The sequence below is a fragment of the Spea bombifrons genome, chromosome 5, assembly GCF_027358695.1.
Source record: "Spea bombifrons isolate aSpeBom1 chromosome 5, aSpeBom1.2.pri, whole genome shotgun sequence".
Lineage (NCBI taxonomy): Eukaryota > Metazoa > Chordata > Amphibia > Anura > Pelobatidae > Spea > Spea bombifrons.
The window spans coordinates 62,140,343-62,156,269 of NC_071091.1; the positions used below are offsets into that span (position 1 = coordinate 62,140,343).

General features: G+C 37.8%; 1 protein-coding gene across 2 annotated transcripts in view; it reads left to right on the plus strand.

Annotated features, from left to right (window-relative positions):
* The window catches only part of FARS2 (phenylalanyl-tRNA synthetase 2, mitochondrial), a 147,406-nt gene that overhangs the window by 51,402 nt on the left and 80,077 nt on the right, over positions 1–15,927 (plus strand). For both annotated transcript variants that reach the window (XM_053468219.1, XM_053468220.1), the window contains 2 exons: positions 3,197–3,356; positions 6,817–6,948. In XM_053468219.1, coding sequence (XP_053324194.1) covers positions 3,197–3,356; positions 6,817–6,948 — 292 coding nt within the window. The remainder of the gene's footprint in view (positions 1–3,196; positions 3,357–6,816; positions 6,949–15,927) is intronic.

Below are 15,927 nucleotides of genomic sequence, written 5' to 3' on the forward strand. Positions count from 1 at the left end.
TATATTGTTAGCCAGTGTGTGTGTGCATGTGTATAAGAGTAAGGTGGTAGCATGTATGGCGTTCTTTACATTACAGTATGGCATTGCCATGAGTGAGTGTGTGTATTAGTGTATAGTGTTAGCATGTGTGTACATGAGCGTAGAATGTTAGCATGTGTTTGTTACTGTAGTGTGTTAGTGTTTGTGAGCATAAGGTGTTAGAGTGTATCTGTTACTGTATGGTTACTGAGTGTGTAAATGTATGTTAGTGTTAGGTATGTATGTTAGTATAAACCCTAGGTGCCAGGTTGGGTAATATGTGAAAATAAAAACATCTCATTGGGGGAGAAAAAAAAGCTAGACAGAAGTTGAGTTTACATTGGCCCAGTTCGACAGGAGACTTTTGTAAAAAGAACTGTTGTTTGTATTAGCCAGTTTATCTTTGTGTAATGCTTTTGGTACCTTCGTAACTTGACTGCCAAATTGAACCTCAGTGAATAGATCCAATTATCTCTTAGACTTTTTTCCTTGCCTGGTTTTGACCAATGCTAGGAATTATTGTGGAACAGAATATCACAGAATACAGTGAACATAATGTGGCATCAACGTCTTTGAGGTTACTGATAGGATATAAGAAAATGCCACAGCAGTGTGAATGCCAATAATTTTTTTATTATATTTTTAACAATTTTTTTTTTTTTTACAGATTTGTCATTTATATTTGGACCTTTTTTTCTTACAGCTTAAAAGGATTTGAATACTTAATACATCTTCCAAAACACTGTGCAAAGGTCTACACTTTGTAATTGTATTTTCCTAACTCCTGAGAGTTAATACGTTTAGTTTGTTAAATGTAAAATTTGTTAAATGTAAAACAGGGAACACTAAGAACACAGTAAATATGCTTGGCATTTGGCCAAGCTAGCATACTTTTAAACTCTGTTGCTTGACTTTTCTCTTGGCCACAGTTCCATAGGGGAGACAGTGTAAAGTTCTACAAAGCAGGCTGGCCCTTCCCCCCACCAAACCGATACATCCAAAGTGACACTTGTTACACAGACAGTCCCTTCTTGGGACCCAGTCCCTCTGTCCTTGTTCTCTCCTAATGGCCCTCTTTTTTAGGAGTTTAGAATGTTTGGTGGGAATGAATGTATTGCAGTGTTCCACAGCCCTAATGTGTGTACAAGCAGCAGGAATACTGGTTTTTTTTTCACAAAAATTGTGTAAATAAACTACATTATTCTTGTAACTGGCTTGGTTACATACAAAGGTATCAGTCGGTCACCAAGGGTCATAAAAAGTCTTGTTAAAACAACGACCCTATCGCACCTCTGATCTCACCCCTAAAACAAAACTACCTTTTGGCCATTTTAAATGTTACTGGGTGCCTAGTAAGGGGTCAGGAAAACTCATTTTATTTTATTTCTATGAAAACAATATATTGAATCGATCTCCAAAGCAAGGAAGGTATTTAGAAAGCTGCTTATGGTACATGGCCTTCTGAATGTCAGTATTAAGCCTTTTCTATTCTCATGCTTCCCAAAGGAGCATGCCTGTTGTTCATTTGTCACAGTCTAGGATATAAATGTTCCTCTTGCACTGGCTGTCCTGTTTGCATTCAGTTTTCTAAAAGTAATGATTTGTTCTTGTTTCTTCTGCCCCATGAGAGCTGGCAGAAAAATGACTTTGTATAAATAATTTAGAATTGTTATTTAAATCAAGACTTTTGATCAAATTTATCTAGCTGGAACAAAACCGCCCAATTCTCACATGAAGCCGTTTCATTTCTGTGATGTTTTCTTAAATCTAATTCAACATATGCTTGTTCCCTATGCCGGTGTAATGTTTTTAACCCTCTGGCCCCTGTTTTGGTTATTCTTACATAATGACCCCATAATACTTTATATTAAAGATATTGGTGGCCTCCTGGGTTAACAAGTGTGGTTCCAGGATGGCCAACAATCTAAATGACTTTGTACAAAGAAATACAGATTATGGCAAGTTTCAACAAAACAATAGACAGAGGTAAGGGAGAGGAAAATTGTCAAGGATAAATTGGGAAAGCATGCTCCAACTTGCACGTGATAAAGGACTTCGGAATCCTCGCCCAATGAACTCCAAAGTGCATTTTACTTAAGTTGGCGTTGAATACTTTGTATTGATATAAGATTTTACAATCAGTTATTATATTATATATTTTAATGATTGCAAATACTAGTAGAATAGAAATGGTGTACAATACTTAAGAATTAGTTCACAATAACCTCACAAAAAAGTCCAAAGATTTTCAAAGAATATTTCACTTTCCAGACATATAAATTGGAACTGGGACCGAAATCACTTCTTTATTATCGTCACGTAGTTTTCAATATTCAAATAGAATGATTATGCCAACAACTTCATATGCTCTAAGAACACCACCTGACGCGTTTCGTCCAGTTTTTAGACATAGTCATATTTTGTCTTAAGAACAGATGGACCTGAAATAAGAAACTGTGCATGATTCAATATGCTGAAAACACTCACTTCTTAGCTATAGTGGGTGTCAGGTATGTAAGCATAACAATGAGCTGTATAAATGCCGTATACATTAAATTAGTGCTGCTTTCCTGAACAATACACTGTTTGCCACTGCAACCTATGCTGACCTTGTCCAGCTCCTAAACCAACTCTCCCTTGAAGCTTCACCCATCCTAGGTCATGCTGTAGACTTTCTTAATCCAGCACTCCCCCACCGAGTCCTGTTGTAGGCAACTGCCAAAGAAATGACAACAGCTCTGTGAAAGTACAATATGCAGAGCTTGTAATGAAGACTTAATTATCTGATCGTTTACTTGCAGTCGCAGAATGAGGAGAATACTGCTTAACCATATTGTGTATGCATATCAGCGGTAAAAAGAAAAAGTCTGATTTTCCAAAGAAGTGGGAGTAGCAGTCTGGAGCCTTAGTGCATTCATCTGAAATTAGGAGTTTTGAAATGCAATCCTGTTTTCCATATTTCTGATTCATTTTAACAACTCCCGTGTGTTTATTTCATCTTACTTACAGCTTTCATACGCATGGTTCAGCTGTTACTAGAAATGTCAGTTCTGTACATTATTTGTTTATAATGATATGATAATATGATAATCAAAAGATTAATGGTGTCTGAACCTTGATGCAGATGTTTAAGCAGTATGTCCCTTAAAAAACTGACCCAGCTTTTCTATTGATATAGTTGTTTGCTGGAGTGGAAAACAAAGATTCTTGCCAATTGTTTGAACAAGGATTTCGCACAGCTACCAAACAGGAGAGCCATACCCTGGAAGCCGTGAAGCTGGTCGAATACCACTTGAAGAATACGCTTTCTAAACTTATGGCTCATCTATTTGGTGATGGTATGTAAGCTCTTCACTATGTTCTGAATGAAATTTTTTTGTTAAATTATTGGTATGCTGTAAAGTACAAGGATGCCCTTTGAAGCTTGTTTATATGCACGACAGGATTAAGGCATAGAGACCACTGGCACTTTGGATTTTAAAATTAAAAACTTGATGGACCTTTTTCAATCTAAATTACTATGTATTAAAACGTTTCTGTGTGGGACATAGGATTTTGGGGTTGATTGGTCAAAGTGGACAAAGCCTTGCCCCATTCACCTCCTTTGGCCCTCATAAGAACATAGCATCTTAGATTGGAAGACAAAGAGTTTAGAAGATTACAATTTAATTAGATAAAACATCAAAGCTACAAGTAATAATTGCCAGTACAAAGAGAATGTAGAAGTCACAGTACTTTATGTTCTAATATTAAAATAACCTTTGTACAGTATTTCATTTTTGTACTGGCAGTGAATACACAATACTGAGCTTCCCAGCAGACCCAGCAGTGCCATCGGTGAATCTCCTATTCCCACACCAATGCACTTGTACATGCATTAACATACTTGACACAAACTGCCACACATAACTACACTCTGTCACATATATTAATGCATGGTTTGTAGTGTTCAATATTATGCCCCTTGTGATCCTACTTTCTGAGGGGCTTGGTATCCTGAGGAAAACACATGACACGCATGACATTTGCATAACTATAACATGAAAATGCATGAATCTATTGTATGAATCTATTGTATGATACAGGACTGGTTAACCCCTTAAGGATAATGGGCGGTCCCTAAACCCATTAAGCCGTACATGTACTGGCTTTGTCATTAAGGGGTTAAAACAGCAACTGGTATACATACATAGCTATCAAAACATCTCACAAACTAACCATCCACCTTGTAAAGACCAATTGCTTGAGAAGAGGAGCCAATATGCCTATGATTAAGTACCATTTGGCACCAAATGCATAAGGCTTATTCTTTTGTTTACCTTTATCTCATCCCCAGCTTTATGAATCATGATATGACTTATTTGTAAGGATAACGATTACTCTCTGCAGTGATGGTATACAAGACATGAATGGTTTGGATAGTGGAAAATGGGAATGTGCAGGTAGAAAAGGATGCTTGGAACATTTGGTAATAACATGTGGTGTTTGTTGAACCCAAGGTTATTAACATACCATAACAATTATATGGCAAATATTATAATAAGGACGCATGGTTTGAAGAAAGGGTTTACATCCTGAATCTTCAACTCATGAAAGTAGTGAATTTCTTTTGGACAAGACTAATATCTCACCGTTAATTGCTTATATTTCTGTGTGTATTTCTTTTTATTATTTATAAAATTACTGACTATTTCTTATATGATTAAACAAGAAAATCAGTCACTGCGGATAACATTTTGCTTAATTGGCATTATCCAAGCATTGCTATCAAAGCCTGTTACTGTTAGCGAATGGGTTAATCCTGGACAACACATTTAAACAGAGTCAACAGAATGGTATACTTTGTAGCAACATAAAAATAAAGTATTCTTTTAAGTCTCACCAGAATAAAACTTTAGCTGATGTGCCATGAAACTGTCAACATTGGCAGATTTACCTGGGACAGAAGTGACATCTTCTCTTTCAAATTTGCTTTATATCTGTTGTAGTTTCAATAAAAGCAAGGCCGGATTCCCCACCGTTCCAGTGGGGGAGCTATTTTGATTGTTTAAATCTAATAGCTCAAAAGAAGAAAGAACGCTTAACAAAACATGTGATCCGAGCAGCAGTAAAAGTCTTTTTAACATTGTTTATTGCGATCAGTTTTTATTTCCTGGTGATTATAGATCATAGTTGTAGAACACAACTTGATTTGTTATAAGATCTGCATTTGTCCATGTTAAGATGTACACCTTGCTATCAATAAAGCATTAACTAAAGCCAGCTGGCTGGTCATAATTTTATGGCTGAATTAAAAGAGTTGTTTGTCACTCGTCTTAATTATAGACTTATTTTGCATAATGAAATAGATGAAGAAGTGTAAATGTCACGCGCCATTATCTTAGTCTTGTTCTTTCATATTAATCATTTTTTTAGCATGGAGGATACCAGCAAACCACAAGCATGATGTTACTAGTTTGCTGCACTTTGTTACTATTTTTGTTGTGTAGGAAGTTATAATATTAACTCACAATTAAACCAGAAGTATGTTATTTAACATTTCAACTCAAGGACTTTACTATATGTAAATACGTATATAATTTTTATTCACATTTCTGGCAAGTTTGTCAGACTTCCAAACAATTCTTAGAATTTCAAAGTCATTTATTATTTGAGTCTATGATTAAAAATTCTGGTGCTGAAAAAGAATAGAAAATGAGATGTCATGGATTTAAAATAGACATCTGGAAAGCTCATCCTTAGTGAGAAGTAAACAAATCGCTAAGATATTTCTAACATAAAGTGTTCTCTTTTTATTTGGTTTTATCTGTGACTTTTACTTTTCTGAGTTGCCTGGAAATATTTGGCACAAGAAGGTGACACCTCTGGCCCTTCAGTATACCTCAACAGTCTGCTTTTTATGGCATGGTTGTGCATCCAATTAATCATGCCATGTTCGGTGCCTTGCATTAAGACCCCATTTAGAAGCACCGCCTTTATATAAGATCTCCCTAAGAAGTTTCACTTCAGGATCTAGACTCTTTTTAAACTAATGCAGTGCAGAAGGCCATGACCTGTGCTTAGGGATTATTTCCAAAAACAATCTTGTATTATTTTACCAGCCTGTTGACTTCTTTAAGACTTCAGTGTTGTCTTCTACTTTAATTTTGAGCATTTCTGTGAATCGTATATTGTAGGCCTTCTTGAATGATTTATTTCCAAAAGTGTGCCCTTTTAACTTTGGTTATTCTTATGTTAGATGGTATAGTTCAATATAAACAAGTCTCCCCGCCGATTCCTATCTCTCCACGAATACAATTGGAAACTGTAAAATATTTATGGTGGTACAGCAAAATGCAAAAATACCTCCAATAATAATGAATAATTAATAATAATCATCTGTCATCTGTCTTTATTTCATGTTTTTCATTCAATTAAGGACAATGTATTTAAACAAAAACACAACATTTTTAATGTTCAAGAAACCCACTTGTGATATGTGACTCTTTAGGAAAAAAGGAATACTTTCCATGTTCACCATTCATTCCCATGATTACAGAATGACAGAATATCCTGCTGTTCTCTTGCTTCATTTTCTTGCTTAATGTACAATTCTGACGTATGATTGATTTGCTTGTACAGAGCATCTGAGTTTCACAAACTGCTCTTCAGATTAGAGAAGACATGGGTGTTTTTCCACCAGTTTGAAGATTTATTGACTTAAACCTTAGTAACTGTGTTTATGAGGTTTTTGTGGAAACTGCTAAACAAAATGCCTATTTGGTACTTGGGGCTAATCATGTTTTGTTCCCTATTTAGAAATTGAAATCCGATGGGTAAACTGTTATTTTCCATTCACACATCCCTCTTTTGAAATGGAGATTAAATTCCAGGGTGAATGGATGGAAGTTTTGGGTTGTGGTGTGATGGAGCAGGCATTGGTGAATTCCGGTAAGAAGTTTTTTTTTATCATTTAATATTATATTCAATATGAAATGAAATACTACATGATTATGATTGGACGGAATAGGAGGTAGAGGTAATTTGCTTAAGTAGGTTTACTTGCATGAAATAAGTGCCCTGAATAACCCTAAGTGGTATCAGAAGAAGGTTTTCTATGTTGGACATTTAATTCTAGAAGAAGACCTAAAGCACTTTCATGTTTAATGTTTTCACTTTAATTATATATGTTTCTACAATATAGTTGGATAGGATATTGTTATACATTATCCACATATTTTACCTTTAAACATTAGTTGGAGTCAGTATGTGATGTAAATATAGTTTGAAGCAAGGTCATGGAACATCCCAAGTTTTAACATTTTAAGTACAACGTCACATCCATATGAAGATTTGCAATAGGTGCTGGGATGGCAGGTGCTCTGTAGGCAGAATTTGCGTACTTAATGCATGCACATATTTAAGTTAAATATAAGTTGTGGGCTTTTAAATGATAAACTGTGTGATTGAAAATAAACATGAATATATGAATTTCTGCACTAATTATTTTGAAGAAAATGGCTTAACAGATGGTGCTTACAAATTATTTTACTCCATACCTATGTGACAGCATATTTTGTGTACATACTATGGATTTCTGAACCTTCTCTAAGTCAGGTGATACATCTAAAACTATTTTAGCTCAGGCATAGGGAATCAGCATTAATAGAGGAAAAGTTGCTGGAAAATTCCACAATATGTTGGTTTTATCTGCTTTTTGGATTTCTAAAAGCAAATATGAACAAAGGTAGGTCAGGTTCAGAATATCATTTGTGGCTATGTGATCCTTCAGCGAACATTATGTTAAAATCATACTGTTAACTCAAGGACTCTACCTGGATTATGCTAGCAGACTGTTATTGCTAGAGGTAGTTTATAACCATTAGTCCCTCTGCAAAGCTGTTATCACAAATATCTAAAGGTAAGACACTAGTTAAACCTTTCAGACAACATAGTGTTGTGTGCTGTTGTGTAAACGGTGGTGCTTAAGAGTCTTTGCAATGCATGAAAACCTTAACAATCTTTCTGCTGTAATATTTAAGAATTGTGTCACTTTTCCTGGAATCCTATCTAAACAGGATTATTTATTATTATTATCACTTATCAAATAATATAGTATTAATATATTTGGGAGTACTATTCAATGGACAAACAGGACATAACAAGTTGCACAGAAACATAAGGTACTCCGCTGATTTGCCTTCAAAAGCAGTGCCACTGAGGTTATGCTTCCTGGCTACGGTAGAGGCAACCATGGAGTCAAATCCATTTTGTAATTCCAACAACTAATCAATGCATGCAGCAATTTGCATTTGGGTCCATGTCGAATGAAATCAAATATGCATTAAAAACGAATATACAATTTTGGGGAATAAACTGTACCCATGTGTCGGACTCTCGCCATCCTAGAGATGGCAGATTTATTTTGTTGCTAACTTGTTCATAATTAAAAATGGCCATTAGTTTAGCCCAGTGTTTGCACCCAAGGACTTTTTAACACTTGTGAGGCCATATGTAGTACTCTCTATTATGTACATGCACAGCACCTAGAGCTCTCATTTTATCTATTGTGTTAAGAAATACTTGGATGTTTAAAGATATTTTGCTGTGAAATATAATTAAGCAGCCATTTCATGAAGACCTAAACATAATTGTCTACTTTCTTAACACCATGACTGTAAAGGGTCTTCAGCAGTGTAAATAAGGTGAATACATAACTCATGTGACTCAATCTATTCTTCCCTGTGCAGCACAGGCATACATAATTAATAATCCTTAATGTGATGTCTCATTTATCATGAATTGTCCAGACACAATAAGGTTATGAAATGGCATGTTTGTGTAAGAAGCCACAAGATTAAATTCTGCTTTACAATAGTAGCATCAATACACACACACACGCACACCATAACAAGTAGTAATATACTTTGTGCAGTGTATATTCACATGTGTATTTAGTGAGAAAATGCATTTTTCATTTAAGAAGGAAGATGTCAAAGGTCAGTAAAAACAACCTTCTTAGTAAGCTAAAGAGCAGCTAGTGACTCATTCAGTAAACATCAGTTTGTTTATGCTGTGGGATGATTTTGTGTTAACACCATGAAACACACTAAGTGGAATGCCGAATGTGTTTATTGTATACTCCCACACAAAGTACCTGACCCTTAAGCACCTAGAACACTATTTTGTGTTAATGGAAGAGCAGCACTACTTGATGCACACTTGCAGTTGGCACAAATTGATGCAGGTTTAGAAATGGGCAATGGTTTACGAGCACATGAATAACTCAGTGAGGGATATGTATAAAGATTACCATTATTACCATTATTACCATTGCTTGCAATAAGAATTGGATGATTGTACTTTTCCTGTTGTATGAGTTGGGAATGGACTGAATGCATCCACAATTCTAATGTTACAGTACTAATTCTAATGTTACAAAAGTTTTAGGCAGGTGAGAAAATGCTGTAAAATAAGAAAGCTTTTATAAACATATTTTATTTTTATCATGTAACAAAATGCAAAAGTGAACACAAGAAAAAACAAAATCACATTTTCCCTTCAAAACAGCAATTCTTCTAGGTACACTTGCAGCCAAATATTTCAGGTCCAAAACACCGGTTACCATTGTTGTGGAAATCAAAAGTTGTGATGACCACTAGACTTCTTTGAATGTATAAAAGTTTATTCCAGATATAAGCAGCTGGAGGGAGACCTGCACAAAAGCAGACATTTCTAACAGCTTTACAATTTCTCACTATATATATATATCTATAAATTGATCACAAAAGAAAATTAGTACACGATTCCTAAACGTTGGCACAATTAGAATAAATCTGTTTTTTACTATAAAAGGTAACACGTTTAACTTGCATAATATTAATATGTATGACATGGATGGGTTTCAGTAATGATAAGCAGGCATCCTTTGCCCTGAAGTTTACTCCTAGTCTACACTTATGGTCCAGTTTCTCACCACCTGATTTGGTTGTTTAATTTGACCAATGCGCCTACCATATATCTTACAGGATGTTCTACAGAAACATACTTCCTCCTAGGCATCAGACTTTTATCACCAAGATGCAGAATACATTTAACCTCTTATTACCCATAGTCCTCACATCCTAATATTCCACACCATTTTTCTGCATCCTAGTTCCTGTGTTGTCGCAAATAGTTAAGTTACTTGGCCTTGTTTCCATGTCACAAGTTTTCTATGAAGACCATTTCTGACCAGCCTTATCTTGGGACAGGATTTGATCGGTTATTATGCCCTGCCAGGATTCACATTACTTGTTGCTGCTGCCTAGACCTCAGGCCAGTAGCCTCTCCTTGGAGTGAAAATTAATCGGATCAAGACCAACGGCCTCTCGTTGGAGTGAACACTGATCAGAGCAGGGCTGGCTCAGAGAAGCTAGACACCCAGCTTCTGTTCTGTTTTTACACAGGAAGATGATGGTGAAGGACCCTTATTAGCCAAGAAACATAGGGTTAACAGAGGAAGAAGTTCTACTTAAACTCTCCAAAGTACACCCAAAATTATTAAAAGAGCTTCGACGTGTCCTTGCAAAACCACTAGCAGATCTATTTAACCAGTCACTAATGACGGGAGTAGTTCCAGACAACTGGAAGTTGGCAACGGTAGTACCACTCCCCAAAAAAAGGTAGTAGGGAAGACTCAGCCAACTATATACCAGTAAGCCTTACATCAGTAGTTGGCAAGTTAATGTAAACCATGCTAAAGGATAGGATTGTTAAATATTAAGTAAATGGTGTGCATGATGAGAAACAGCACAGGTTTACTACAGGGAGATCTTGTCAAACAAGCTTAATTTATTTTTTGGACTGGATAACTAAGATAATAGACCAGGGAGGAACTATTGATATAGCCTATCTAGATTTTAGTAAGGCGTTTGACAATGTCCCTCATAGAAGACTTATAAATAAATTGCAGTCTATGGGTATGGATGCCAGAAAATTTTAATGGAAAAGCCAATGGTAGGGTGATAGGAGACAGAAGGTTGTAGTTAATGGTGTATATTCAGAGGAAGGACTTGTTACCAGTGGAGTACTTCAGGGATCAGTATTGGGACCTGCATTATTTAATATTTATATTTATAATATTACAGAAGGTCTTAATGGTATGATATGGTCTTTTTGCAGATGATACAAAGGTCTGCAACAGGGTGGGTAGACATTCCGGGTGGAACAACGCAAATGGTGAATGACTTAAGTAAATTAGAAGAATGGTTGAAAGTGTGGCAGCTGCAGTTTAATATTAATAAATGTTAAATAATGCACTTGGGATGTAAAAATCCTAAGGCAGAATATATTATTGGTGGCACTGTTCTGTCAGTAACAGAAGAGGGGGCGTTAGGAGTAATTATTTCTGATTACTTAAAGGTAAGCAGACAATGCAATAAAGTGTCTCAAAAAGCTAGCAGAAGGCTGGGTTGCATAAGCAGAGGCATTAGTAGTAGGAAAAATAAGGTCATTGCGCCACTTTATAGATGTCTGGGCAGGCCTCGCCTAGAGTATTGTGTACAGTTCTGGAGATCCCATCTCCGGAAGGTTATTGACACATTGGAGAGAGTTCAGAGGAGAACTACAAAAATGGTAAGTGGTTTACAGGACAGAAATTATCAGGAAAGGTTATGTCTTAATATGTATAGCTTAGTGGAAAGAATAGGGGGGGTGCAATAGAAACATTTAAATAGTCAAAGGAATTTACAAAGTACAGGAGACAAGCTTATTTGAAAGGAGGAGCAATGTTAGAACAAGAGGCCGTGTTCTAAAAGTAGAAGGCCAGAGGCTTAGATGTATAAATGAAACACTCTCCCAGCAGCAGTGGTGGAGGCTAATACAGTAAGGTAATTTAAACAAGCATGGTTTAGACATAAAGCTTTCCTTACTGTAGGACCTGACCAAAGACTGATAGGAGTTTAAACCCCTTACATCAGGAAAAATAGGCAGACTAGATGGGCCAAATGGTTCTTATCTGCTGTTAAATCCTATGTTTCTACATATAACTATTGTTTAACATTGTAAAATATATCTTATAGACAGGAAATAATAATCCATAAAAAGTAGGAGAACTTGTGGTTTATCAATAATTCAATTTAATATTTTGAACTGGAATGCTAAACTATGCTAGTCAAATAATAATTTCTGTTAATGTGCCAGAAAATTAACAAAGCAAAAAAAATCACGAACAAGTTCTGCTCAGAAAATAATAGCCATTCCCTGAAGACCGCATGTACATAATGGAAAAGCTGGGACTATGAGCCTGAAAAAAATTGAAAATTGATTATTTTTTTTAATATGTGCTGTTCTTTTCAATGGTGTGTTGCCTCAGATTTCTTTTTATTTTATTGTTTTTTTATTTATTAATTTTACATAACTGGTGCTTCATTGGTATTTCAGTACTCACAAGATTAGTACTGGAATGGAGAGATAAATTTGCCGTGACACTCATGGTATACCTTTAAAAAAAATAGTTACCGTATTGGCTCGAATATAGGCCGCACTTTTTTCCCCCACTTTAAGTCTGTAGGGTGCGGCCTATATTCGGGGTCTAGCGCCCGACGCCCGGGACATGCAGTCCCGGGCGCTGGGCAGGCAGCGGGGTTAGTATACAGATCCCCCGCAGCGGTGCAGGGGACCTGCATCCTACTCCCCGATACGCTCAGACAGCCTCTCCTGCCAGCACTTCCCACGGGGGGGGGGGGTCCCGGCACGGGGTCCACACGATGCGTTTTACCTCTGCACCTCCCCCGGACTTACCGGAGCAGACTCCCGGGTGTCTTGCGGGGCCGGCGGGGGACATCTACGCAATACAACTTCCGGTGGACAGTGGCAGCATATCTCGGGGAGGGAGGACAGTGGCAGCATATCTCGGGGAGGGAGGACAGTGGTAGCATATCTCGGGGAGGGAGGACAGTGGTAGCATATCTCGGGGAGGGAGGACAGTGGCAGCATATCTCGGGGGGGGAGGACAGAGTGGCAGCATGTTTTTTGGTGCTTTTTTAAAGAAAAAAACTTTTTCTTTAAAAAAGCACCAAACTTTTAGGGTGCGGCCTATATACGGGGGCGGCCTATATCCGAACCAATACGGTAATTGTCGAATGGTTGTAATGAATATGTACATAAATAATAATTAATTGTTGGAAAATGTAGTATGAACAGCTAGGAAAGGTGACACAACTAGAAAAACTGTAGGTAAATCACACTGTATGCAATACTTTAGATATGTTTTCCTGCTGTTCTGCTTCAAAAACCTAGCACACACATAAATCTACCATGTGCAGAATAAATGACAATAGTTCTCCTTTGAGGCTAACAGATCATAAATCAAAGGCATGTGGCTGCACACTACACCTTTACAGCGTGTGTCCACAAAGGTTGATGAAAGGGGTTTTCGGCACCAGCCCATTGACCATTTACCCAGTATGGCCAACAGCTAGTCCAGACCTGCATGATAAGTTGATGCCTAGACTGTTGTGTTCAAGCATATTTTCACTGGTGTTTTTTGGCCAACAATCTGTATAGATTCTTAATTTTTAGATTGTGTATACAACATGGGTGAAGAATCTGTATTGACAAACCCCAGGTGCCAAGTCGCCATGGCGACAAGAAATCTTGGTTCCTAGGAGCACTGTACTTTGCATAACAGAGGCCCCGCATTGCTGCCTCGTACCACCAACACAAACTTTTGTATACTGCTGGCCTGTGCTTCCTCAGTCCCAACATGCTGACTGAGTCTGAGCACGGGAGATGATACCATTTCATGGCACTCAGATGCAAGCAGAGTGTGAGGGCCGGAAGGGAGCAGGCAGCAGAAGAGCTGTCTTGAACCAAAAGAGATAGAGGTGTGTTAGTATGTGTGTAAGAATGAAACTGTGTGTTAGTGAATGTATGCTTATTTATTTGTTTAAACAGCAACTGGATGAATATTTGCAAAAACATATTCAGGGATATAATTTTTGATAACTTGTCAAATTAGGTTTCCAAATAAACCACCAATCCAATAAACAGGGAGGGAAATAAGATGACCAATCAGGCAAAAAGGAAAGGAGAACAATATAATCAATAGTAGAACAGATAAAATGACCGAAAAGAGTTTGGGGTTGTTGAAAAGGCGTGGCATAAGAGCTAGGGACTGCTTTTCATACTTTTCATCTGGTCACACTGTGTTACCGTGGGTATGATAGTGTGTCTGTTAGTAAATGTGTAAGTATTTTACTGTGTCTGTTTGTGTCAATCACTTATAGGAAAGTGCTTCAATTTTAAAAAAGGAGAGAACTTTACATGTGTTCTAGGGTCTAAACAGAACAGGAGATATATTCAGCTCAATGCAGCTCCTACAGAGCATTTAGCTGGGGTCTAAACAGAGCAGGAGATGTATTCAGCTAAATGCAGCTCATACAGAGCATTTAGCACATATACACTCTCACAAATCCCTCCCCAGGAACGCATACATACACATGCACATTCACACTTGCCCTTACACATAATCACCCTGGCTTACACTTACACTTGCATGCACACACTCACTTACTGTAACATACAAACACACCTTTTCTCTTCCCCTTCTCACAATTTCTCATTACCTCTCCTCTTTCCACCCATCTCTCCTTTCTCCTCTCTCATTATCTCTCTCCTCCTCTTTGTCCCCATCTCATTATCTCTCTTCTTTCTCCCCGTCGTTCATCTTATTTATTATTATATTTGGCTCCTCCTCCCCGGTCACATATTCACTGGTGCATATTTGTACACACACTCTCACATTTGCACAGACTTACACACTCATGCAAACATACACATCCGTACTCGCACGCAGGTCACGCGGTGCTGTGAGGCCCAACAGCATTTAGCTCCAGGCTACCCGGTATAGATACCAGGCAGTTGGAGTACCAGACATTACATATGTATTTTAAACGCAATGCTGCCTGTGCACAGTATAATGCACTGTGCATAGGCAGCATTTTTATGCCCTGACAGAACCTAAAAATGTTTTTCCCACTTTCTCTCTCCCTCCCTCACTCACCCCTCCTTGGCTCAGCTGCATGATTTACTTTGCTTCTCGCAAGCAGACAAATTGCCTAGTTACATGATTCATGCTCTGTTCCTGCCTCTCTGGGCCAGTCCAAAACTGTTCATACAGGTCTTGGTCAGATTGGCCCTTTGTGAGCAATTTCGGGCTGGCCTGGGGGGGCAGACCAGGTTCTCATAATGCGAGGTCACATGACCCCGGATGGTACAAGGCTGGTGCTGAGTGCCGGGATATCCCAGTGCTTGGTATATTAGCAGGAGGGACTACCGCTCCCTGTATTTGGGACCAGCTGGCCCATAGCCCTGAATGGAGACTCTGGGACTAAAGTATACTTTAACCTTAGAGTCTCCATTCAGAGCTATGTGGTTAAGATTCAGGTACTCAGCCCCAGTACTGGTTCAATTGGGGAGGCACATGGGGAACACAGTAATTTGTAGGCAGGCCATGACCCCCCTGACCCTCCCAACTACACCACTGCCCAAATAAGACTCTCGAGCAATTTTAAGCCTTCTCTGGACACCTTTAAGGAAGCACCTGTGTGGAAGTTGGGACTGCTCAACCCTAAGGTTTGTTTGGAAACTATGAATTTGCACAACTAAGACAATATATAGAAAGGGGAGCACACAACCTAAAAAGAATAAAAGGCATATTTATTCAGTTTCCCAGGTTGCGAATTCAGTGACTATCATTCCAAAAAAACACCAGTCTTTGGCATAAATATTGGGGGAAAAGATTTTCAAACTCCACACATTTCATGTTACCATACATTTTTATTTTGGAAATTGGGTAAATTAATCTAGTCTATTCGCATGAGAGGTAATTTTAAAACAGCCAATTACAGACTAAATTATTTCAAATTTTATTCACTGTATTAGAAA